We start from the raw sequence: 24,542 nt of genomic DNA, 5'->3' as shown, positions 1-24,542 counted from the left end.
CAAGATTTTGATTACTTTTCGTGCACCGAACTATTCAAGTGTTTCGTTTCGATTGTTATAATGTCCATATCGACACGATTTTTTACCAGGTGAAACGCAAATATTCTCCCGAAATGATATGGACCGGTAGCAGTGGGATATGTACTTTAGCTCATATGGCGAAAGATAAACTGCTAGCCTAACTTTTTCAGAAAAGTGATATTTTTTAAAGCCCTTTTTAGGCGGATATTATTCTTTTATCCACATTTTTACGTTTATAATTTAAAAATAAATAATTGGACATTCATTTTACACACGTCTTAAATTGGTCGTAATAAACATTTCTTCCAAAAGGTACCGTCGCCTGTTAGCACGCCGCCATTTGTCGTGTTGTCGGTGTGTGGGTGAGGCCGGAAATTAGCGCCGAATTATTGGTAATTTGGTTCTTATAGGTAAAATTAGCATTTTTTCAATAATTTAGATCATGTTTGTAAATTTGAATAGCCTCAACGTTCATGTGCGTCGGTATAAATGTTGAAATATCGCGATAGAATTTATGGTGATTTTGTAGGCTATCATGGCGCATGCTTTCCGCGGTATAATATTTTAATTATTTACGAAATGTATTGCTATTTACAGGGTTATAGTTTATCTTAAAGTAAATAATAGGCCTATTTTGTTGTTTGGGGCAATTGTTGATTAGAGAGGCACATTTAACTGCCCACAGTAGCTAGAAATGTTATGGCCTGGCAGGTTGTGCAAAAGTTTGCAGTGTGGCCATATCATTTATTCAGTCAATTGTCTGTGCAAGCAGGGACCAATAGGATATATCTTTTAGTTTTTAATGAAAAGTTAAATTTGGGCTTATGCTAGGTTATTCATACTTGCATTCTAAGTGGCTTTGTCATGGATTCATAGAACAATAATAGAAGTGGTGACTGCAAATGTGTCTGTTGTTCCACAGCTCATCAAAGCACCACCTCCTCGCTGTAGCAGTGGGCGTCGCCGTCACCACAGTATTGTTCAGGAAGCTCGTGATAATGGTACCTATGGTCCTACGTTGAGGAACGCTCAATCAAAAAATGATATGATGAACTTCTTTGGAATTAAGCGGACTAAGTACAGCTACATTTGTATTATGTGCATCGCTCATGCAAGACAGCAGGCCAGGATGCAGGGACACACAGCTGCAGGTATGTATGAATTGTTTTTGCAATAGATGGTTGTAGTGTTTTGTTTTGTCGCTGGTGTGTCACGTTCAGTTTTGTGCATCACGTTCAGACACTACAGTGGTCCAGTCCAGTGTACATTTTGCACACTCAAGCTGGGCATGCTGAAAATAATTCGCTAGAGCTCCTTCAGTGTGATCTCATGAAGTTGCCTGGCACAACTTTGAAACTTTGCGAGCTCACATGACTCATCCCCAGTTTTGTCCTGACACAGCCCAATCTAATCCTTTTTCAAGATACAGGCATTGTCTATTTCTAATGTTTTCAAAACAATTCATTCTAATCTAAATGCAGAAACTTCTTCACAAATGCATGTGTAATTTGTGCTTACATTTTCCAGACTGCTGAGTCTGAGGCATTGTACATTATTTTCACATCATGTGCCGAAATGTAGTACCTATCAGTGCCCTGCGCCAACTCATCAGGTCCATGTCTTGTCTTGTTCGCCTTGTTACATCTGCCTGCCTCTCCTCCATCATTTCTTCCTTCCATCTTTCCTTGCTTCCTTCCTCACTCCCTCCCCTCTCCTCTCCTCTCCTCTCCTCTTGTCTCGTCTCCTCTCTCCCTCCCCTCCCCTCCCCTCCCCTCCCCTCCCCTCCCCTCCCCTCCCCTCCCTCCCTCCCTCCCTCCCTCTCTCTCTCTCTCTCTCTCTCTCTCTCTCTCTCTCTCTCTCTCTCTCTCTCTCTCTCTCTCTCTCTCTCTCTCTCTCTCTCTCTCCTTTACTCTTTCCCTCCTTCTCTCCTATTCTTTCTCCTCCATTTTCTCCCACGCAATGTTAGGTGTACCTATAATTTGGTTATGAACATTTTGCAGGGGATGAGCTGGAGAACCTGCAGCGCATTCTCCAAGAGACGACGGAAGCCAACGGAGGCCCGCAAAACTTTCCATCCCATAATCGTGAATGGAGAGCTGGGGGGGGGGGGGAAGACGCGGTATTCGTCGAGGCCCAGGAGGTGGTATCGGCGCCACCAGACCAAGCATTTCTGCTGTGGCAGGCCGCCTTTTGGATTTTTAACATCAAAACTCCTAAAAACATGGTCAATCTGAATTGGTTTCTGAGAACCAAAGTGTTTGGTGGGGTGAAGGCCGATGTGCCGCCATCAGCGGCGGCCATTGCGACCGTGAAGCAAGTGGAGTGAGATGAGATCCCCGTAGAGCATGCCGCTGCGGGGTGTCGGAAGCGTTTGCCAATTCTTTGAGCCTTCCACCGGCAGGACTATAAATACACATTTCTTGAAATATATCTTTGATTTGTGCTTGGTTACACGGGCTTAGGGTTGTGACGCTATTCGTCCAATATATGTGGTCGTGTGCAGATTATCATTTGAGCTGACTTATGGTCAGGCCGCTTATCGCGGACAGCGGAGTTCTTGCTCGGGGTGGTCTTTTTTCAGCTCCGTGTTCGGCAATGTGAGCGAGCAAGCGCGAGAAGAGGTGTGCTCGTGCACAAGTTCACATGTGTGTGCCACATCCCTAACTCGTCTAAAGCTTACAGCTATTGAGTCTCTAGCCACCCACCAAAATTAAAAAACAATCGGTGACGCCGTTCCGGAGATACAGAAATAAGGTGCGCGTGTGCAAATATATCCTATCCCCGATTCGTCCAAAGCTTATAGCTAATCCGCTTCCAGCCACACACAAAATTTGAACAGGCTCGGTCAAGTCATTCATGAGAAACATTAACTGCAACATAAATTCCATCCCACCAAAACTGATTGATTTTGTCTATTATATACACCATTATCATTGTATCTTTTAATTAGCTGCATTGTTCAACGCTCGCCAGTAGCACGATCAGCGCGATCAAAATCGTGATTAGCCAGCTGAATGCGAAATCAAGATCATGATTAGCCAGCTGGCTGCGTAATCAAGAAGTTGATCATCGGACTCCCGGGACGACGCCTCGTAATCAAGTTGTTGATTACGTTTTGGTAGCAATCTACCGCCTCACGATTTTCAACTTGAATCATTCAAAGATTACACTTGTAGAGTGACTTCTTCTCTATCGGTCTTAAAATTTTCGTGCATCTCCGTAGACCCTGAATCGAGATTCGGCCGTTTTCGTGACGGGCTGCGAACATGACCATATATGGGCATAAAATAATCATGAACTTGATTAATCAAGTTCTTGATTACCTCCCCGTAGTTTGCCCAACTGACATGTGAATTACATTCTGATCCACATTGAGTGTTAATGTCCAACCATGTGTACAAATAATGACAAAGGCAGAACCTAGGAAATCATAATTTTATAAGTACAACATAAAAATTAGAAATACTTTAGCTGTACGAGAGTAAGAACAAAGAAATACAGCCAGATGTTTCCATCTTACAAGGCACTCAAGGATCTGAATACAAATATGACAAAAGAAGCCTAGCTGATAGATCTAAAATCATGCTACAAATGGCAAGCTTTAACTAAGGTGAGTAACTCATTTAAATTACCATAAAAGGCTTTAATGCTGTGCTTTTCGCAATTTCTAAATGCAGTCCATCAGAGACAATTTTGAGCTTTAAGTCGAACACAATTCCTCGGAAGCAAAGTGAATTATTGACCCATACATGAGTTTTGAGCCGCATCAGCTATAACATCAAAATAAACCATAAAATAGCACAAAAACTCACCAATTATTAATCCACAACAACACACAAGACGCTCGAGAGAGAAAACTGACAACTTTGCGCAATCAAGGATAGAGATAAGGCAGGTTTTGAACTGGTTGATTTTGATCGACCAATGACGTCATCAGTTTTCGATCGGACGAAGTCGAGCTGCACTCTATGCCACTCTATGCTTTGTTTTCATTCGTAACAGGAAGGAAATGAAAGGCCACGGAAAGGAGGGAGGCTCGTAGACGCTTGCGTAGATTGCCTTTGAAGGCATCGAAAACATTCATTTCCGCCGTGCTCCCTCAAATTTTTATCATTCTTCCGTTCATCAGATCCAGCACAACTCACGACAAATCTAAAATGAATGCCTTAGGCTGAGAAGTCCAGGGGGGTGACACCGTAATGCTGTGCCATAGGCCGATGTTGTAGCCAGCTGATGAGCAGGAATGACGTCATCGGCCCATGATAGCCCTGACCAATGTGATCCAACCCATTGCGACCTCTGTGACTTGGCCTGACCCATCGTGACCCTGGGTGACCTCTGTGACCTGACCTGACCCAGGGTGACCTGAGGTGACCTAAAGTGACCTTTGTGACCTGAAATGACCCAGCGTGACCTAATTTGACCTTTTTATCTGGAATTCACCCATTTGGACCCCTTCGTTCAGCTTTTCGCGTAAGTACAAGACTTCTGAACTGGTTATTATCGCGTAAATGCCTTATTCGTGATAGCGCCGTGTAGCAAGCGGTTCACCTAGTGTGAACGCGGTCACGGCTTTCAGCAAGCTGGCACGCGGAGCCCGGAGGTCTTAGCTCCGCGTTGCCGGAGCTGAGCGCCAGCTGGACGACACGCGGCAGGAATGTATACGGTCACTGGCTGGTCTTCATGTCAGCGAATGCCGAATGGCATGGCCAGCTCAAGCACAGGCCGCTGACTCCAGGCGGCCAGCTGCGCCTGCAAGCTGTCTGCCATCAAGCCGGTGGCGGCGGCGTGGCCAGCGTGCCGAGCAGCTGCACCGCGCGACACCGCAGCCGGCAGCGGCCCCATCTCCGACTAGCACCGGCCTCGCCGAGCGCCGCCCCGGCGTCAGCTACTACTGGTTCAGGTCGGGCACCATGGCCGCAGTAGCTCGGCGCAGTCGGTCCAGAGCGCGGCCAGCTCGGCCAGCACCGGCAGCGACAAGTCCAGAGCGTCCGTGGCACGGCTGACCAGCGGCAGGTGGATGCAAGTCCCCGCCGAAATTTGGTTGCATCGAAATTCGCCACGACATTCAGTTCCTAGGGCCATAGCGTTTCCATGTTAAATACTCTGACTTTGTGAAGCGATATTTCCAACGCTTTTACTTTTTTGTATATGGGCTGCACCTTACCCCATCAGCCCCGCGTTGTGGCAGAACCCACCGGCCAGGCTCCATCTGCCTCTCCCGCACTAACAGAATCACTTAATCAGCCTAACATAATCAGAATCGCCGATCAGTTCCGGCCGGTACAGCTTGTTGGTCTCTGAGCCGATGGCACCGGAGCCGCAGCGGTTAGTCAAAGCTTAGCAGGTGCTCCAGAGCCCCGTCAAACGACTGAGGAGGCACCTAGCAGCAGCACAGTGCCGTCGACCGTTCCCGAGCCGATAACCAAAACTACAATGAGTTCCACACAGTCACTGTGTCCGCCGTCGATGAACAGTTGCCCCCTCCCCCTCCCCAACTCCAAGCTGGATCCGCGCTTGAACTCAGTAGTTGACAGTATTTTGTTGACAGTATTTTTGGTTCTAACTTCTATGCTGTCTAGCCACGAATGTGCATTGTGCATAGCTTGGCATTTATATCAACCTATGACATGCTAATGATCGTGTACAAAACAGCTGGTTTTGTGTTTTGGTCACCTAGTTTCTGTCTACCCGTTTGCTACGGGCGGGCCCACGGCTTAGGTACAGCAGTCGGTACCGTCGGCACCGACTGCAAAATAGAGAAAGTTGGCTGCAATTTTTTGGTGTTGAAAGGTTGCAAGGATATTGAGTCAAACGGGCCGCTGAACGTTTATTGCATTCCAGTTGGATAAAATCGATCACGAAACAATTGACGCAAACTCCATTCAGTTTCGCTGCCGTGGGTGGGCGGAGTCGGCGGAGTATGGGCCGATGACGTCATCCTCCCGCCGGCCGTGATTCGCCCCGATTGGCCGATGTCCATACCTGGTTAGAGGGCCTTGGAGAAGTCGGGGATGCCGATGGTAATGATGATAGGTATGATGGCAAATCAAGTACAGGCAGTCCCACAGTATTTCGGTGAACATCTGAGGATAAAGCGTCGGTCCGTCGGATGCACATAATTCTTTATCCTTGCTACCGAACTAAGGACTATCTGCCCAGGATATATATTATCTACCTATCCTTATTCCGCGACTATAGCAGTTTGACGGATGACGGCTAACGCTAGTAAGCATGGTCGAAACGGTCGAAACATACGCTGATTGTGGCTGGAGGGCGAAGGCCCGTAACGATAGCTTCTATCATACTTTTTCATCAGCAGTCCGTTTTTCGTAACATGACAGAGGTCTGGAACAATGACGAATGACGATAGTTGATAATACGGAGTACGCACTGTCACACGGTCAGCGCAAAGTAATATGATAAACATGAGAGTGGGTACATGTGCTTTATATGGCCTCAAATTTAACACGCCACAATAAGACATTGGACATGGCAAAACAATGAACCGAGTCAAACTAAATAATATAATTTCACCGCATTACATGACTAGAAATATCGACACGACAAGAAACGCGAGATCTTTTGTGGCAGATAACTACAACTGTGCCACAAGTTAAATATTAACCAAAATGGTGAAAACACAAGACAGCGTACCAATTGAGAATACTATGTACAACCGCTACATAATAATGTAATATAAGTCATACAAAAACCACAATGCCACTGACTAAATGCATGACCAGATAAAAAAGCTTAACACAAAATATCATACGAGCCTTGCTGTGCTGTAAAGTGACACTTGAGGCTGAAGCTGGACGGAATCGTAGTTCCCACTGTGGATATTTAACAAGTTAAGCAGTTTACAAGTGCAACTTCGCAGAAAAGGCACCATGCCAGCGTCGAGTACAAGTGTACCATAAATATAACAGCGCTAGCAAAATTGCCCGTGCACGTCTTCAGAGATACGCAAAGCCATTTCAGAGGTCATCAAGCATCTTCAAGGGTCGATCAAATAATGCTGGGTCGGCAAGCATGATCGTGGTGACCCGATATCCACGAACTAAATCGCGACAGGATGACGTAATTAGCTGTGCAAAACTCACGTTAACGGAGTAGCATTTCGGAGGTTGTCGTCCTCACGTGCCCATCAATATTTGTGCATCGTCCGTGCGAACAAAATATTCTGCAGGCGCCAAAGGACGCTGACGCGGTGGGCCGTCCTGCCTCCCGGCCGCAGCTCTCAGTACAGCCCGATGCTGTTGGCGGTAAACTGAACGTTGGCCTCCTGCTGGAGGGCCTCCTTGTCGCGCAGCCGGTACTGCAGCAGCGTGTGCTCCACCACGCCGATACGCACGTCCATGCCCTGCACCTCCTGCTTGATGCGGTTGAGCGCCTTCCGTATGTTGACCAGCGGCGTGCCGTCGGTCATGCTGGTGCCGCGCTCCTCCAGCTCCTGTTTGACCGACTCGAGCTCGTCGGTGAGCTGGGCCAGCTGTCGAGAGCGCTCCACCACGCCGCCGCTCACCGACCGGTACTGCTCCTGGGTGCTGAGGGACGGGCGGTGCGGGTCGAAGGTCAAACAGGACAAAAACGTACTGCTCCGGTTTGGTGCTGCCGACACCGGGTATCGCGGTCACAAGTCACAACGAGCACCTGAGACGAACAGCTGGAGGGTCAATGACGGTAAGGCGACAGAGTAAAGGGCATTTAGGAATTATGCCATTAGCATGCATAGGTTTCACATGTAAATAACTTTCAGAAACTAAGCAATTGCCGTACTTTATGGACTGAAAGATTTTCAACCTTCAAAGTTATATAAGAAAAATTGGATACTGCAAGGCGAGCCTATCAGGACATAAGAAAACCTAGCCTCCAGAGGAAATCCCGCTTAAATTCACCGCAACTGACGTAACCTTCCGTCATGGCATGTCTCACCTGTCCCGGTCGTCGACGAGGCCGCGGTAGTCGGCCAGCGAGTGCTCCAGCTGCGAGTTGAGGTACTTCTCCCGGTTGACGATCTTGTCCAGAGTGCCACTGACGTCAGAGTGCAGCCGGTCCAGCTGCGACTGAGTCTGTGAGAGCGACTCGTCGATGGCCGACCGGTAGTTGTGCATCTGGTCCAGGTGATTGCGCCAGTCGCGGGTGTCGGTACGCACCTGGACACGCAGCTGTGGCAGCACGCGCTCCATCTCCAACCGCCACTCCTCCGTGTTGGTGGTCGACTCGAGGATGTCCTCCGGCTTCTGCATGTCCATGTGCACGTTCAGACCCTGGATCGAGAGGTTCTTCAGGTCCTCGAGGTTGAGGACGGCACCCTCCTCTTCTTCTTCCGAGTATACATCCTCTTCGTGTTCATCTACTTTCTCCGTGGTAATCTCCGCCTCGTCCTCCTCTTGTTTCACCACCTCCTCCGGCGGGATCTCGGGCTTCTCCCACTGGAAGTTGACGGTGCGCAGCGCGTGGTCGGCCAGCCGATCGATGACGTAGATAACCTGCTCGCCGCTGCCCTGCTTCAGCCGGCTGGGCGGGAAGTCGACGTGCAGCTCCAGCTGCCGGCAGTGGTCCAGAATGGTGGAGATGGTGACGTTCGGGTCGTCGTACTCCTGCGGCTGCTCCATGTGCCGTCCGGCGCGGCGCAGCAGCCACGCCGCCAGCGAGGTGAATAGATAAAACTGCTCGCCCACGTTGAACGAATACACAAAGTAGTGGCGACTCAGCGGCTTCATCTTGAGCGGCTTGCAGAAGTCGCGTTCGTAGTCGAGCAGTTTGAGTTTGTCGGCCAGGTCGTCCATGACGACGAAGGCCATGTACTGGAGGCCCGGGCCGCCGTCCACATCGCCCGAGCCCTGGATCATGAGCGAGTAGCGTCGGTCCTGGTCCCGCTTCACGGCCGCCGCACTCTCCTCCCCGCCGCCGTCATCGCCGCCCTCGTCCGCCGACCGGTCGCGCTCCTTCTGCTTCTTGTGCTTCTCCTTTTTCGCCTTGTGCTCTGGGTCACTCTTGTCTTTTTTCTTTTTCTCCTTTTTTGGTTTGTGCGATTTATCATTAGTTTCTTCTGATCTTGAAGCATCTGGTGATATATCTGGCTCCATGGTTATGTGTTATAATCTGTGAAAATAAAATATTGATAACACTAATTGAATATCACTGAAGAGCAGAAGCATTACTGAAAAGTACCTACACAGTGTTATATATGAGGCTTGAAAGAAAATGTTAATTTTTTATCATTTCATGATTAAATATAGCCTGCCTGCTCATCTTTAGTCAGGAGAGACTATGATTTGTGAATTGTTTCTTTGTGACCTGTTTGCAGACAGGAAGTGTTACTACGAAGAATTGCCCGCGCTGTTACACATCCCATGTTCTCGTAGATAAATGTGTGTCTTTTCATTACCCTTGAAAAAGTTATAATAAACGAAACGTCGGGTAATTTTTGTTGTAATATCTTGCATAGTTATGAAATAATCGTCACATTACAAACTCAACATAACCCTGAATGTAGAATTTGTGATGACCTACATCCACGGCCACATACATACATCCAATTTGTGATGACCTACACCCTGAATCCAGTTGATTCAGGGTTATATCAACTGGATAAATGGAAATGTAAAACATCAAGTTACAAGTATTCATTGAATATCTCTAGAGCAGTGAAACTGATCACATGATGATTGATTTTGCTACAAAAAGCATCATACAATATAGAGCATGGGATTATTGGTAAATTTCTAATTCTTCTCTCAATATTAGATGCTTTAGAGAGCCATGCAAATTAGAGTAATGCTGTGTTATCTTGGATGCAACATAATGCATAAGTGGTCATCCGTGTGCGTTCATGCCACGCTGAAAATACCACACGCCTGTCGCCTATCACTATGAGATGAGACTGAAGAGTGAAGATCCTCACCAGTCCAGGTCAAACAAAATATAGCTGAAAATTAAAAAAAGAACATTCTGAGCCCAGGACAGAACATGAATTCAAAGTTTCCTTATTTCAGAAATGATGTTCCATATTAATTTTTGTGTATGCAGTTTCAGTTTCAGTTTGTAATTTGTATACATTGATTGTGTTTGTGATTCAATGTCAAATAAAATATGGTTTTAATGTACCTATATGAATATGAATGTGATATCCTGGTAGGGTAGGTAAAAAATTACTTGAAAAGAATCATTAAACATAGGTCAAGGTTCAGAACAAAACATTTAAATTTCAAGTTCAAGTCAGGTTATCATTACCTACAAGACTGAATTGGAATGATTTATGGAGAAGGATCACATTACATCCATCATAATCATATGTTAGAATATAAAAGGTGCAAATCCTCACCCTCAATTGGCGAACACTCCACAAATTTCAATTTGGAAAACTATTAATTACGAACTAATGGTAAAAGCAGCCCCTCTCCGTATTTTGCCGCTCCGCCCCAGTCACTTCCAGCGGTTTATGGAATGTCTGGTAAATATGCGCAAGAGAGACATTCAATTTGTTCAAAAATAAAAGATTGCTACAGCACAGCCAATCAAATAGAGAGGCCTTGACCAAGCTGCTTTCAGACAGGAAATGAACAGCAACCATTGGCTACATATCAACTACGGTAGCGCGGCTGAAGTATGAGAACAAAATTAAAAGTTCTAAGAATGACTTGCGAGGAATGAGTGACTGGCATAAATTGAAATTGGTCAAAATACTTGTTTCTGGGCAGTGTTTTGGTTGCATTCTTCATAAGTTTGATAAACTGAAATGGCAGGCTATTTTGAAGAACACAACTGTACGCCTTTGCCAGATGGAGCTGCTCCTGATGCTCTGCTTCAGTTCGCCAGGTGAGAAACATTTTGATTTTGATTTGGTACCTACCTAAATTTACGAATTCCATTGCGATTGAAAGTGAACTGTGAAACACTAACTGATTCTTATGGTTTCTGGTCCTTGACAGACTATTTTTTCAGGTTTTTGGTGCAATCTGGCTGGAGCAATGTCTTTGAGGAGGAGTTCCGCAACCTGATGGACGGAATGCCTGCTCCCCCAGCTGCAAAGGCAGTTATTGAGGGACTACAGCAAGTGGAAATCACAAAGGAAGGCAAGTTTCTTGCAGTGCATCAATATGCCTTATTGATAGGTGTTTCCTTTTCTCATCTTCAGTGTAAAGGCAAGCATCAACAGCAATAACTCCTAATTCAATTTTACTTCAGTTGAGTAGGTAGTGGTTCAGATATTATATACTTCCAATAATAATTGCTCTTTTATGATTTTTGCAACTTTTTTATCTTTTACATCATGTTGTTGGCTGTCAGCACTCAGCACTGGGTTAACTAGAAAAAGGCATCAGTGATTATTTGACTTTTTTGCTAGATTTAAATTTCTGGGCTCAGAATGCAAATATGTTAGTCATCATCCTATAAAACCTTCTTTTATACATGATTGATGTCAGCAGCTCTCTCTCTCTCTCCCCCCCCCTCTCTCTCTCTCTCTCTCTCTCTCTCTCTCTCTCTCTCTCTCTCTCTCTCTCTCTCTCTCTCTCCCTCCCCTCCCTTCTTTTCTCTTCATCCCTTCAGGTGTTCAGTGTCCCATATGTTTGAAGGAGTTTGACTTTGAGGAAATTGCTCATCTTCTTCCCTGCAAGCACCAGTATCACAAGGAATGTATTATTCCCTGGCTGCAAAAGGTAAATAGTTTCCAGAAATTGGTGCTGCATGGAGAAATTGCCAATAATCAAGTATGAGATGCTGTTAATGTTAAGGGTGAATGATAGATTTGAACAAAACTGTGTGAAATCTGCCGCTGATAGTTGTGGAAGTCAGAGAGTCTATTTACGTGGTAAGCATCTAGTTTTCACTGTTAGAAACTGAGCGCTATGTAAAGGGTGTGGTTAACTCTCTTGACTGTCCTTAATCTAATCTCCCTGTGTGTCATCACACAGTACGTTGTGCTGAGTTTACGATCCCGTTCCAGACGAACACGTGTCCCACCTGTCGCCTGGAGCTGCCCACCGACGACGAGGCGTACGAGGCGCAGCGCAAGTACAAGGTAGGCGAGCGGCAGGTCCAGCGATGCGTGGGTATTATTAGAGTGATATCGGCTGCTCGGGCTGAGTTATCGCGACTGATGATTAGTTAACTGACGCGAATTGATTTAGATGTCAATCATATAGGGCAAATGCTTACATGAATGTGCCAATTTATAAACGATTTACCGGAACTTGTTGCTATATTTCGACTTTTCGCATTTTATTACGATATACCCCTTTTGTCCTCCTTATTTTCGATGATTTCGGGCGATCGATTTATTTATGCTTGGTCGAAAAACTTACGCCACGTACCGTACCAATGCGTCGTACGGGTCGTATATGTGCCGCATCACAATCCTACAGCCAGGCATCGTAGGTGCTCAATGTTACCCTGAGTCCCGTGGGCATAAAGTGCATCCAATAGTTCATAGGGATACCAGCGATGCAGCAGTGATTTGCTCATTGCTCAGAGCTCTTGTCAACACCGGTACTAACATGAGTCTCTCTGGTGCAATAAGAGGGCTGAGAAATTAGTTCGATGAATTTAAAGTTATCTATGTTTTTGAATGCTTGTAGGTAGATATCCTACTGCTACACAGGGCAATTTTATTGATCGATTTTTTCCTTCCTCAGGCAGGAGCGAAACAGCGAGAGCAAACCCTAGAAGACCTGCACAACTCTATGTTCGGTTGACGGCGATTTGCAGTTGATTTTTAGGTCCTCGTCAAATCTCTGAAGAATACATAGTGATATATTATGATGTGTAAACTAAAGTCATGACCATTCCGTTTTGAATGATTCTACGATCGCTTCAAGAAGCATTGAAGATACCTAATCATTTTTTCCTCGCCAACAGTACGATGCTCTGATGAAGATGAGCATCTTGCTGCGCATTTCCGAGTTTTAAAATGGCATTATATGCATAAAATTTTGTCGCTATAATGGGATAATGACCCGTAACCCGATCCGGGCGGCGAGTTACCTAAGTGTGGAACTACAAGTCGATTCTAGGGCTCTGATTGGTGACTTTGGTCGGGGGATGACGCTTATAGCATGACGTCACTCGCGTACTTGGCCGGACCAACGGCGCGGCGCAGGCGCGCCGAGCCAACCCAGAGGCTCTCAAACTCAATTGTACAGATCCTGCGCATTGAATGGCGAAACTTCGGCGAGTTCGCTTGAGTTTGGAAGCCCCTGCCAGAGAACTGGAGACGGCCGGATTATTTGCTGGACAGTGGGCACTGGGCAGCGCAGATGGCGATTGACGGTGCCAAAAAGATGATAGGGAAAAAGGGGTTGAGACTTGAGCAGTGAATTATAAGCCTGTTGCATAGCTGAGTGGTAAATTGTAAAATACTTCAGGTTTGAAGAGATGCAGTGTAGTTTAGCCGACTCAGGGGCATTCTGCCGAGTTATGTAAGGCGGAAGGGTCGCAACTCGCAAGTCGTTTGTTTACATGATGGCCTGATTAAAATGTAAAGCGTACCTAATGTTTAGTTGATAATACAGCGAGGTTGGGCATCTGCTCAATCCATTTCTTCTCTGCAATAGTGCATTCGCCACTGTAATTCATTGTAAGAGGCACTGGGCTGCGCCGCCTGTTAATTATTCCGAAACCACCAGTGAATTGTCACAGTCACTCACAACAATACGAATCGTTCAGTCGTGCGCTGGGGGTCCGCCAAGTTTGAGTGTGATGCAGAATGCAGACTGGGCCGCCGAGAATATAACACTTCCGTCTCCCTAGGCGAGCGGCGCATTGGAGCCGAAGGAAACTGCTTCAGTTTTTTTTTTGTGGGGAAGATACCCATGTTTGAAAATTATGTTCTGGAATGATGCGATAAGGAAAAGGACGGTTTCTTGAATTGAGGGCTGTGGAGAAGAAGCAGATTTTCTCATTTGCTACCCGATACAACGCGAAAAGACGCAAATGTTGCACATTGGGCTTAATAAGTCTAATAAAAGATAAGGGACTTCGTGAATCATACCTAACTGACCGCGACCCAGTTATTTGCCACTGCAGGTAGGTACTAGGTAGGTAGATACTCATTTGTAAACAGAGCGTTCCACCAACCCTCGCCAGAAATTCAATCAGCAGTTGCTTATCTTAAAACGTTTGAGTGCACCTAACAACCTTTAAAAATGACGTCCTCCTTTTCAATGGTTCGTTCGAAGACACAAAGTCAGAATCAGCCAAGCAATATCGGAATCCATTGCGCAGTGTGTCGACTGTCGGATGTGCCCATCCACATAGCATAGCACACACTGCTAAATGCAGGTACGCTCACCTACACATTAGGTATTCGAAGGACTTGATAGCTCATACACATGGAAGAAACGCATGAAATATGATTAATAGCTGCAGCAGAAGTTTGGCGTCCGATGCCTCTTCGCCAAGTTAAGACCATGCCAATCTCGGCCAGTCTGCCGCCGCGCCGGCACTGGCCGTGGTGTGACGTCATCCGGCCGGCTCGGCGCTGGGTAGTTCCACACTTAGGTAACTCGCATCCGGGCGTCGTATGGTAGAAGTAGAACTGTAATTTCGACGTCAGACGGTCGCATGTGTATACGTTTATGTTGCCTTCCATCATCATGTGTTGCAAGGTAATTGGCAAAACACCACTATCATCTTATTAGTGTGCCCGGTGCCGCAATTTGTGGCAGCAAACTTGGACGATGCCCTTTTCTGCGATGCTTAGTGGAGGCGACCCAATGTTTGTGAGATGCGACGCCTTCTCGGGTAAATGAGGATTCTCAAGGTCCAGGCCAGGATTGTGTGTCAGCCTGTCAGTGTATGAGCTCGGCTGGTTTTGTTTGGGGAGAGGAAGATGCCGCTTCGTGCAAGTATGTTTGTGCTTTGTCCTTCAAAATCAGCTGCAAATGCCTCCGCTGGCTTAGGCATGATGGTTCGTGTAGTCTGTGTCTTAGTCATTGCGTGGTTCGAGCGATGATGGTGCGCGTCGTATTGCGAGCCAGGGTCTTATGGCGACGGTGAGTCGGCGGAGGGAGAAATTGATCAGCCTTTGTCTAGGGTTCAGAATGACGTGATATGACGTGATATGACGTGTACAGAGGTATGATCTAGGCTAATGTGGTGAAGCCGGGCAGTGCGCTCCGGGACACGAGCGGGTACGGGTGTGAATAGAGGCATCTGAGTGTACTGGACTTTTTGCATTACTACAAGCTATTTCGGCAACCATGTCACAGGAAAGCGCTGTGGCAAGTTCGGCGCTGGACATGCGGCTAATCCCCGAGTTCGATGGCGGTAACGCCTCTGTGGAAGAGTGGCTGGATAAGACGGAGCTCGTCTGTCAGCTGCGCGGAGTGTCCGACATTCAAACCGTCGTCCCCCTGCGGTTGACCGGCGGAGCCTTCAGCGTCTACCAGCAGCTGAAGCCCGAGGAGAAGCTGCAGTACTCTGCCGTCAAAGCTGCCCTGCTGCGGGCGTTCGCTGTGGATAAGTTCCAGGCGTACGAGGAGTTCACGGCGAGAAGACTTCGTGTCGGCGAGAGCGTCGACGTCTACCTGGCAGACCTGCGGCGGCTGGCCTCCCTGTTCGGCGGGCTCGGCGACACGGCGCTGATGTGCGGCTTCGTGGCCGGTCTCCCGGATGCGGCGAGGCATACCTTGAGGGCCGGCTGCCGCATGGAGAGCCTGACGCTGGCCGAGCTGGTGGAGCGGGCTCGGGCGCTGATGGCAGAGAATGCCGTCGCTGCAGCCGCTGCCGCCGCTGCGCCGGCCCGTTCCCGCCACACGCCGGCGTCATCACGGTGTTACCGCTGCGGTCGAGCCGGTCACTTCGCTCGTGACTGCCGGGCGGAGAGGAGAGCGGACATCATCTGTTTCCGGTGCGAGCAGCCAGGACACGCCGCGGCACGCTGCCCGGAACGGATGCCGGGAAACGCGTCAGGAGAGGCGGTGTCTGCGCCAACCTCCTCTCGGGCAGCCCAAGAGTAAGAGGCGCGCTACCGACGGTGCAGCTGCTGGTGAATGGGCAGCGCAGAGTGGCTGTTATCGACTCGGGCTGCAGCTGCACCATCATCCACGAGTCGTGCTGCGCGAGCTGGAGACGGTGCGGCGTGACTGTAATGGCCGTCAACGGGTCCCGGCTGCCAAGCAGCGGAGTAACGGAGGTGGCGGTTCAGCTGAAGAGCGGCGGGCCCGCGGTGACGCTCAGCGCCGTGGTAGTGCCGGACAAACCACTGGGCGTGGATATGCTGGTGGGGATGACCGGCATCGCGGCGCTGGGCGGGGTGACAGTGCGGGCGGCGGACGATGTGGTGTTCGGTGCCAGCGAGAGGCCCGACGTGGCCGTGCCGGGCCCGGGAGGGGTGCCGCCGCGATGCAGCGCCGTGACGCCCCCGGCGTTGACCGTGGAAGAGCGAGACTTCACGGTCACTTATGACGCGAAAAGTCAACACTGGACGGTGGCGTGGAAGTGGCGGAACGGGGCGGAGCCAGGGTGCCTGAGGAACGGTGTCCCCCAGTACGGCGTGCCGGCCGAGGCACGGCAGGAGTTTGATGCTGAACTCCGTACATGGATCGACAACGGCTGGCTGGAGCCGTACGACGAGACGGTGGACGGGCCGCCGCGCGGGCTGATCCCTCTCATGGCTGTTGAACAGCAGAACAAGACTAAAGTACGACCAGTCTTAGACTGCCGCGAGCTCAACAGCCATGTGGAGGCACACACGGCCGACGCTGACGTATGTGCCGACACGCTGAGGAAATGGCGGCGGCACGGGGCCAACGTCGCCGTCGTCGACCTGAAGAGGGCGTACTTGCAGCTCAGGACCGATCGTCGGCTGTGGCCGTTTCAGACAGTCGTGATTGATGGCCAAAGGTACGCTCTTACCCGTGTCGGATTCGGGCTCAACGTCGCGCCTCTCATCATGAAGGCGGTGGTGCGGACGGTGCTGCAACAGGACCCAGTGATGCAGGGCGCCGTCATACCGTACGTCGACGATCTGTGCGTCAATGAGGACGTGGTGAGCGCGGAGCGCGTGATCGCCCACTTCGCGAGCTATGGGCTCCAGTGTAAGCCGCCGGAGCGGGCTGCGGACGGAGCGCGGCTGCTGGGACTGCGTGTGGAGCCAGTCGGGGGTGGGCTGGCCTGGAGGCGTGACAACCCAGTCGGCTCACCGCCCGCGGCAATGACGCGGCGCTCCGTGTTTTCATGGTGTGGTCGTATCGTGGCGCACCTGCCGGTCTGCGGTTGGCTGAGACCAGCGACAGCGTGGCTGAAGCGTCGTGTCAACTCTCTCACACGCGGGTGGGATGACGTCACACACGACGCGGCCCTGCGGGAACAGCTGAAGCACGTGGCTGAGCGACTGGCGAGCGAGGACCCGGCCCGTGGGCAGTGGTGCGTGACTGGGCACCGCGCCGTACTGTGGACGGACGCCAGCTCGATAGCCGCCGGCGTCGTGCTGGAGAGCGAGGGAGGTGACGTCATCGAGGACGCGTGCTGGCTCCGCCGGGACGAGGCCACCCACATCAACATGGCGGAGCTCGACGCCGCCGTGCGGGGCATCAACCTGGCCCTGGCGTGGGACATGAAGACCATCGAGCTGAAGACGGACTCCGCCACTGTTCACCGGTGGGTCAGCGACGCTCTGAGCGGGCGCGCGAGACTGCGAACCAAGGCACATGGAGAGATGCTTATCCGCCGGCGGGTCGACGTCATCAGGCAGCTGGTCGCAGAGCTGGGCATTTCTCTCACCGTGTCTCTAGTCCGCTCGTCTCAGAACCGTTCGGACACGCTGACCCGAGTGCCGTCCCTGTGGTTGCGTCAGGACTCGCAGCCAGCGGACCAGCGGCCGAGCGATGGACAGCCAGTGGCAGCAGCGGCAGTGGTTGGATCGGAAGTGGGAGACGGCGGCGGCGCCGTTACCGTGGACTTCCGACAGGCCGTCACTGACGTACATGTCAGGGCGGGTCACCCGGGTGTCCGACGAACGCTGTATTTCGCGCGTCGGGATGTGTCATCGTCGATTTCCCGGAAAGTGGTCAGGGAAGTGGTGACGGCCTGTGACGTCTGCCGCGCGGTTGACCCGGCGCCGGTGACCTGGAGGCACGGGTCGCTGGCTGTGGAGGGGACGTGGGACCGGCTGGCCATCGATGTCACGCACTACGGTGGTCAGTCCTACTTGTCGGTGATAGACTGTGGCCCGTCACGGTTTTGTGTGTGGAGGCTGCTGCGGCGGTCGGACGCGGCGACAGTCACGAGTGAACTCGAACAAGTGTTCGCGGAGCGAGGCGCACCGGCTGAGCTTCTGGCGGACAACGACACCGCTTTCCGCAGTCGTCAGTTCGCCGCTTTCGCTGCCCGCTGGGGAGTGCTGCTGCGTTTCCGCGCAGTGCATCGCCCCAGCGGGAACTCCATCGTGGAGCGGAACCACCGCAGTGTCAAAGTGATCGCGGCGCGGAAGAAGTGTGGCATCGGAGAGGCCGTGCACCTGTACAATATCACGCCCCGTGACGGCGGGACGGCGGCTGAGGCGCCCGCCAACGGCATCTACCGCTACCCTGTGAGGGACGCCGTGAGACAAAGAGCTACCGCCGGAGCGTCCGAGGAGGCCGTGATAGGACGGCCGCCAGCCCGGCGGGAGGGCGACTTCCAGGTGGGGGACGCCGTGTGGGTGAGGCGGCCGGGCACCCGCTGCACCGAGCGGTCGGTTCGAGGAACGGTGTCTGGCGTGGTGTCGCCGCAGGTGGTTGAAGTGGGCGGCGTGCCTTGGCACATCAGAGACCTCCGCCACTGCGGTGACACCGGGGGACCAGCAGCAGGCCCTCGGACCCCCGACCGGGGCAGCGGGGGCCCACAGGAAGCGGAGGAGGACCGTGCCGGGTCCCCGATCGTCATGACATTCGGTTATGAGGGCGATGGCGCGCCGGGGCGCCCGGTGGAGGAGGCTGATGATGCGGGTGGTGAATGCGGCCGGTCTGAGAGCGACAGCGGCGAAAGGGTGGTGCGCCGAGGTCAGCGTAATCGGCGGCCGCCTGACTTCTTCGGCCACGTGGTGCCGATTGATGCGTTAAACAGCAGCAGCGGAAGTGATGATCTTGAGGATCAGGGTGAGGTGTAGTCTGTGTCTTAGTCATTGCGTGGTTCGAGCGATGATGGTGCGCGTCGTATTGCGAGCCAGGGTCTTATGGCGACGGTGAGTCGGCGGAGGGAGAAATTGATCAGCCTTTGTCTAGGGTTCAGAATGACGTGATATGACGTGATATGACGTGTACAGAGGTATGATCTAGGCTAATGTGGTGAAGCCGGGCAGTGCGCTCCGGGACACGAGCGGGTACGGGTGTGAATAGAGGCATCTGAGTGTACTGGACTTTTTGCATTACTACAGTTCGATAAGCTGGTTTGGTGTCGCAGCTTTTCACGGGTGCCATGTCCTAATATATCACCGTATTGACTTGTGATTGAAACTGAATATATAAGATGATAAGTTTCTGTCTGGACTATTTAACTCCTGGGAAATGGGGATGAGTTTCTGTGGGCCTAGGGCGCGGCGTGGGTCTGATTATGGTGGCAGTTGTGGATGAGAGTTCGGCAAGGGCTTTCAAAGTCAAAGTGCTTCAAAAGCTTGTCTTTGGGGTTTTTCAACCCTTTAGACGAATATTTATTCCTATATCTCACAAGTTCATGAGACTGCGGATGAGCAACCGTTCTTCTGATGAAGGAAGCCCGTCATTGCAGCATGACGACTAAAGGAAAACTTCAATCTGGAACCCTTTGTGAATGCAAATATGACGCAGCAGTGACATTAACAAATTGCTACCAAATCCTTGCGATTGCACATCAACATGGAGTTCAAGTTTTTGTGACAACTGACAAAGGGGAATATGGGTAGTTATTATTTATTTATCGTTGTATTTCCACTGAATTACACTTTTGAGCTTTAAAGTCCTGCTTGGTCATATCAATATCATAAGTGTTTAATGATGCTCAACAGTAAAAATGAAAAGAAGTTACTGAGGAAGAAGCAAAGGCTGTTTGCATTGCTTTCAAAAGGAAAAGAAATACAGTTTTCATCTTCTCCCACAGAGGTGAGCCATTAATTGCCTGCATTTGTTTGATTTGCAGCCATATATGATATACATGAATATTTTACCTAATGTGACAAAGCTGCCCATTACAATTAAGAATTTCAATTTGGGAAATTATTTCACTTGCCCTGTTTGTGTTTGTTGATGCAAATCAAATTAGATTGAGATACAACAATTATGTTTGTGACATCCCTGCCATGTCCCTGATTTTTGGCAGATTGTGGTGGTTTGTAACTCTGGACTGACCACCGGTGCCTCCCGGGAGTCTATTCTGGAGAAGTGTTTACCATACGCACCAGCCAGCAGCGTCCACATGGTGCCTGGGCGGCAGTTCTGCTTCATACAGTTTGCTGATAAAGAGGCAGCCCAGCAGGTCATGCAGGCCCTGGATGGTGTGGATGGGCAGAATGGGGAACCGCCACTCTATTTGGCATATGCTGAGCGAGGTAAGCTGATAACAATAAGTGTGATACAAAAGAGCCTGTTCATTATGCTACACTGCTGACCATTCACTGTCTACTGCAACTGCTGGCCCTGAAACTTATGTGACAGTCCCTTGCCCAGTTCCAGTGGAGCTGTGCAGTGCACCCCTGGAGTTCCGCCTTCCACCGGGTGCGGCTCTGATAATGGATCTGCTCAGTGCAGAGGAGGAGGAGCTAATCCTCGGCCAGCTCCACTGGCCAGCTGATGGCAGCATGAAGCACAGACAGGTGGGAAATGTGCTGCACTGTTTGTCCCACACAGTATAGTCACTGTCCTGACCTGTGAAAAGAACAGGGCACAGCAGCTTGGGCCCTGGATAGTGTTTGGACCTGCTGATTGGCCTGGAGCCCTGGAGCAAAATTTCAGCAGCATATCTTTTATGTGTTTTTGTACCCTGTTTGTCTTTGTTGATAAATTCCATACTTATTAATTGATACCATGCTAGTTTTTGAAAACATATCAGTATGCTCTGCCTCAAATCCACATAAGTACCTCAGAGTGCCATTTTTCAGGTTTTGCACTTTGGATACGAGTTTGACTACGGCACCAATAACGTGGACCCGTCTCGGCCGCTGGCGGGCGGCCTGCCGGGCTGGGTGGAGCCGCTGGTGACCCGTCTGATGGATGGCGGCCACCTGGTGGAGCGGCCCGACCAGATGACCATCAACCACTACCTGCCCGGACAGGTATCAGGCCAGTTTTTATGGTCGTCGACTTGACACACTCTTTAAATGGCGGAACCCAACAAACAAGCAAAAAGAAACGAATCTCTACGTTTTTTTTTTGCGTCAGAATAGATTCATTTAAGAGTGAAATATTGGGCCTTTTGTTGCTGCGACCTCAAAGTTTGCTCTGGTGGTCGTTTGTCGATGTCAGGTAAAACTCGTCGATGTAGGATTCCAGCCGTGCTTTTTACGATCCCGGATGCTCTATACTAGCGTCCCCGCGGCTCCATTGTGGGATAATGGCGATATGTTCCGTTCCTTATCACTGGCTGGTATCACCGACCGGTTTCACTCACCTGTTTCACCCACCTGTATCACACCGTGTCCGCGCAGGGCATCCCGGCGCACGTGGACACCCACAGCGCATTTACCGACCAGCTGGTCTCCATCAGTCTGGGCTCGGATACCACCATAGAGTTCTGCCGGCCGCCGCCGCACGGCGCCACCGTCGCCGTCCGCCTGCCGCGCCGTTCGGCGCTGGTTATGGACGGAGAGGCCAGGTCAGTCCGCGGCCTGATGCTGGAGTACGTTGGCTCACTCCCCTAAGCAATCCTGCATTTTAATACAGTTGTCAAATTATTGTGCCACGACCACGACTGAAATGGACGATATCGCTCCATCCACTGACTCTTATTTTACCCTTTCTTCGCTCACGCTCAGGTACCTGTGGACGCACTGTATCGTGCCGCGTCACTCGGACATCACTCTGACGTCAGACGGGGAGCTGACGCTGACGCGGCGCGGCACGCGCGTCTCGCTGACGCTGCGCAGACTGCGGAGGGACGTGTGTCGGTGCCGATTCCCCCAGCAGTGCGACTCGCAGCAGCAGCGGGGGGCTGAGGAGAAGCGGTCGAACGGAGAGACGGGTATCACCGAACAACTGGAGAGGACCTACGTAGCTAATGTAAGTAATCGGCAGTGAAGTGAACGCTTCGTGTGTCTTTGTGTCTCAAAAGTCAAATATTTTGGACATTCCGAATCAGTCGAAATCGCAAACTTTTGAGGTATCAGGCCTCCCACGTCCCACATATCAAGCCAAGGACATATTAAATTATTCATTTAAGTGTGTGCACACTGCTTATTCATACGTGAACGCTTTGAAGTTCCTGTAGCCGGTCTCAAGTATTTTACCTCTTACCACTTACCAGACGCTTCTCCCTCGCCCCTCTCACCTTCCTCTGTATGTCTCGGCGGCAGGTGTACGAGCAGATAGCCGACCACTTCAGCTGCACGCGTCACAAGCCGTGGCCGCGCGTGGAGCGGTTTGTGCGCGGCCTGCCCGCCGGCTCCGTGCTGCTTGACGTCGGCTGTGGAAACGGAAAATACCTCGGTCTGAACCCGCACACGTTCGAGGTGAGCGGCGGAGGGAGGAAGTACAGTGTGGATCACACGTAGTTAGTAGAACTTTGCTAACAGGAGCGTGGTTAACTCATTCCGATAGTTTATTTCCTAAGCAGTTTTGCAATCCAATAGGTTAGTCACAAGTGGCCCACATTGTTGTCTTGCAATGTTAGAGCGTACAATACCCCAGGCCGTGTTCGCCGCATTCCTAAAGTGATGACGGCACACTTAGTGACGGTGACGCCGCCCGTTGCGGCAGTGACGTGACGCGCTCTGCTCCCCACTGACTTCTCGTCAGCTTGTTGCGGACCAGAACAGCCGGCTGTGCTGGGTTTCCAGCACTGCCGCTCCATCCCTCCTGTCTAACTCTCTGTAACCCCACTCACCCTTCCCCAGGTCGGAGTGGACCAGAGCAGCCGTCTGTGCTCCATCGGCGGCGGCCGGGGCCACCAGACAGTGACCGCCGGCTGCCTGCCGCTGCCGGTCCGGTCGGCCGCCTGTGACGCCGTCATCTGTATCGCCGTGCTCCATCACCTGGCCACGCGGGTGAGTTTCGGGAGCGGACGGGTGGGGACTCTATCATCAGGTCATGTAACTAGGTGCGTTCAGAGCCGACAGGAGGATGGGCTCCTTTAACGGACCACACAGGGCTTGTGTGCCCTCAGCTCGGCCTAGAGACGGATTTTATGTTGGAGTGGTGAATATTTCGTCGTTTTGGATTTTTAGAATGCGAGGGGTAGGGAGTGTCGGATGACCTGCGATCAGCGTTGTGGAATCTTCACTTAATCGGTACGCTTATTTAGCGCGCATATCAATTACAAGTTACTGTCTATGAATTCGATTCCCTGCTCACCTGTTTTCTGTCACCGAGTCTGACCTCCCTCCCTTCATTGGTCAGGAGCGGCGGGTGGCGGCTCTGGCAGAGATCGGACGGGCTCTCCGTGCCGGCGGCCGGGCGCTCATCTACGTATGGGCGCTGGAGCAGCGGCAGGGGACGCGCGCCGCCGGCTACCTGAAACCGGGCCGGCAGCAGCGGGTGACTGAGACGGAGACAGCGTCGGGCGCGGACACCGCCGAACTGCCGCTGCCCGTACACACTAACCGGACAGAGTTCAAACAGCAGGATATGCTGGTGCCGTGGAAACTGCGATCGGGCGGCCGAGGGGGAGGGGATGGAGGGGAGGAGGTCCACCACCGCTTCTACCACGTCTACCGCTCGGGCGAGCTGGAGGAGGACGTGCAGGCTGCCGGCGGACTCTCCGTCCTGGAGAGCTACCACGACCAGGGCAACTGGTGCGTGATGCTGCAGAAGGACGAGGACGTCGCATGATAGTGGGAGAGGGGACGGGATGGGAGGCGGTATGTGCTTGTTGTTTTCCATGGTATTTTATCTAAATGGATACATCTGTATTGTGATAATAGAAGGTCCTGAACAATGGAGGATACTTTTCTTTCCAACGTGTTCAAACCCTTTCAACTTGCCGGTTGGGCGGACTTACCTGCCGTGCTGCTGTACGCATCGGTGTTGGTAGAGGCCTCGGGCGAGGAAATGTGGGAAACATTGCTGTCGGATGGGAACGCAATCGGATTACGAGTTTCCTCAGCTCATGGTCGGGTAGGTAATGTTCACACTGAGGAATGAGGATGGTGGTAGAGGCTGCGCAATACTCTGGACCTTCGACGTCTGTGGCCTGAACTGGAAGATGACCGAATAATCGCGGTGATGGGGACCCGGATTAGGAGTGCTAGGGTGGCGGGGAACTCAGGAAGGCTGGGGGCTGGCGGGACTAAGGACTGTCGGTGCTGGTAATTACCAGCCAGCCGACAGGACGCTGACCGTAGTTTGCCCCTCAGGGCGGTCAGCGCCCGAGCTCAACCCTCCTCACGGAGTCTGGGAGCTGAATCT

At 51.1% G+C, this 24,542-nt stretch overlaps 4 protein-coding genes and 2 long non-coding RNA genes across 7 annotated transcripts; 5 read left to right on the top strand and 1 right to left on the bottom strand.

Moving 5' to 3' along the window:
• The first annotated feature begins 320 nt into the window (after positions 1-320).
• On the top strand, positions 321-2,127 carry LOC122380495. Its single transcript, XR_006256341.1, has 3 exons — positions 321-413; positions 944-1,172; positions 2,022-2,127. It is a non-coding gene; the product is annotated as an uncharacterized LOC122380495 (long non-coding RNA).
• A 4,328-nt stretch (positions 2,128-6,455) lies between these two features.
• On the bottom strand, positions 6,456-10,463 carry LOC122380494 (intraflagellar transport protein 57 homolog). Of its 2 annotated transcripts, none has more exons than XM_043363687.1 (3): positions 10,355-10,463; positions 7,960-9,132; positions 6,456-7,571 (listed from the first exon to the last, which is right to left on the bottom strand). In XM_043363687.1, exons 2-3 carry the CDS (start codon positions 9,114-9,116, stop codon positions 7,265-7,267), a joined length of 1,464 nt encoding a protein of 487 aa, XP_043219622.1. In that variant the 5' UTR covers positions 9,117-9,132; positions 10,355-10,463; the 3' UTR covers positions 6,456-7,264. The 2 variants fall into 2 exon arrangements, with proteins under 2 accessions (XP_043219622.1, XP_043219623.1); XM_043363688.1 differs by having other exon boundaries at positions 10,410-10,459.
• A 1,117-nt stretch (positions 10,464-11,580) lies between these two features.
• Positions 11,581-12,789, top strand: LOC122380492. Its single transcript, XR_006256340.1, has 3 exons — positions 11,581-11,690; positions 11,978-12,052; positions 12,666-12,789. It is a non-coding gene; the product is annotated as an uncharacterized LOC122380492 (long non-coding RNA).
• A 2,441-nt stretch (positions 12,790-15,230) lies between these two features.
• LOC122380491 lies at positions 15,231-16,002 on the top strand. The gene is made up of 2 exons (XM_043363686.1): positions 15,231-15,902; positions 15,975-16,002. Exons 1-2 carry the CDS (start codon positions 15,231-15,233, stop codon positions 15,987-15,989), a joined length of 687 nt encoding a protein of 228 aa, XP_043219621.1. The 3' UTR covers positions 15,990-16,002.
• Positions 16,003-16,120: 118 nt separating this feature from the next.
• On the top strand, positions 16,121-19,120 carry LOC122380424. Its single transcript, XM_043363574.1, has one exon. The coding sequence runs from the start codon at positions 16,121-16,123 to the stop codon at positions 19,118-19,120; it is 3,000 nt and encodes a 999-aa protein (XP_043219509.1).
• A 710-nt stretch (positions 19,121-19,830) lies between these two features.
• On the top strand, positions 19,831-24,001 carry LOC122380490 (alkylated DNA repair protein alkB homolog 8-like). The gene is made up of 9 exons (XM_043363685.1): positions 19,831-20,087; positions 20,305-20,533; positions 20,652-20,797; positions 21,083-21,256; positions 21,629-21,795; positions 21,956-22,199; positions 22,493-22,648; positions 23,033-23,182; positions 23,535-24,001. The coding sequence occupies exons 1-9, from the start codon at positions 19,980-19,982 to the stop codon at positions 23,964-23,966; spliced, it is 1,806 nt and encodes a 601-aa protein (XP_043219620.1). The 5' UTR covers positions 19,831-19,979; the 3' UTR covers positions 23,967-24,001.
• The last annotated feature ends 541 nt before the right edge of the window (positions 24,002-24,542 follow it).

Source organism: Amphibalanus amphitrite, unplaced genomic scaffold (assembly GCF_019059575.1).
Source record: "Amphibalanus amphitrite isolate SeventyFive unplaced genomic scaffold, NRLGWU_Aamphi_draft 000098F_arrow, whole genome shotgun sequence".
In the NCBI taxonomy this organism is placed as follows: Eukaryota; Metazoa; Arthropoda; class Thecostraca; order Balanomorpha; family Balanidae; genus Amphibalanus; species Amphibalanus amphitrite.
The sequence above is the reverse complement of the archived record's forward strand: the minus strand, read 5'-3'. Positions and strand labels throughout refer to the sequence as shown.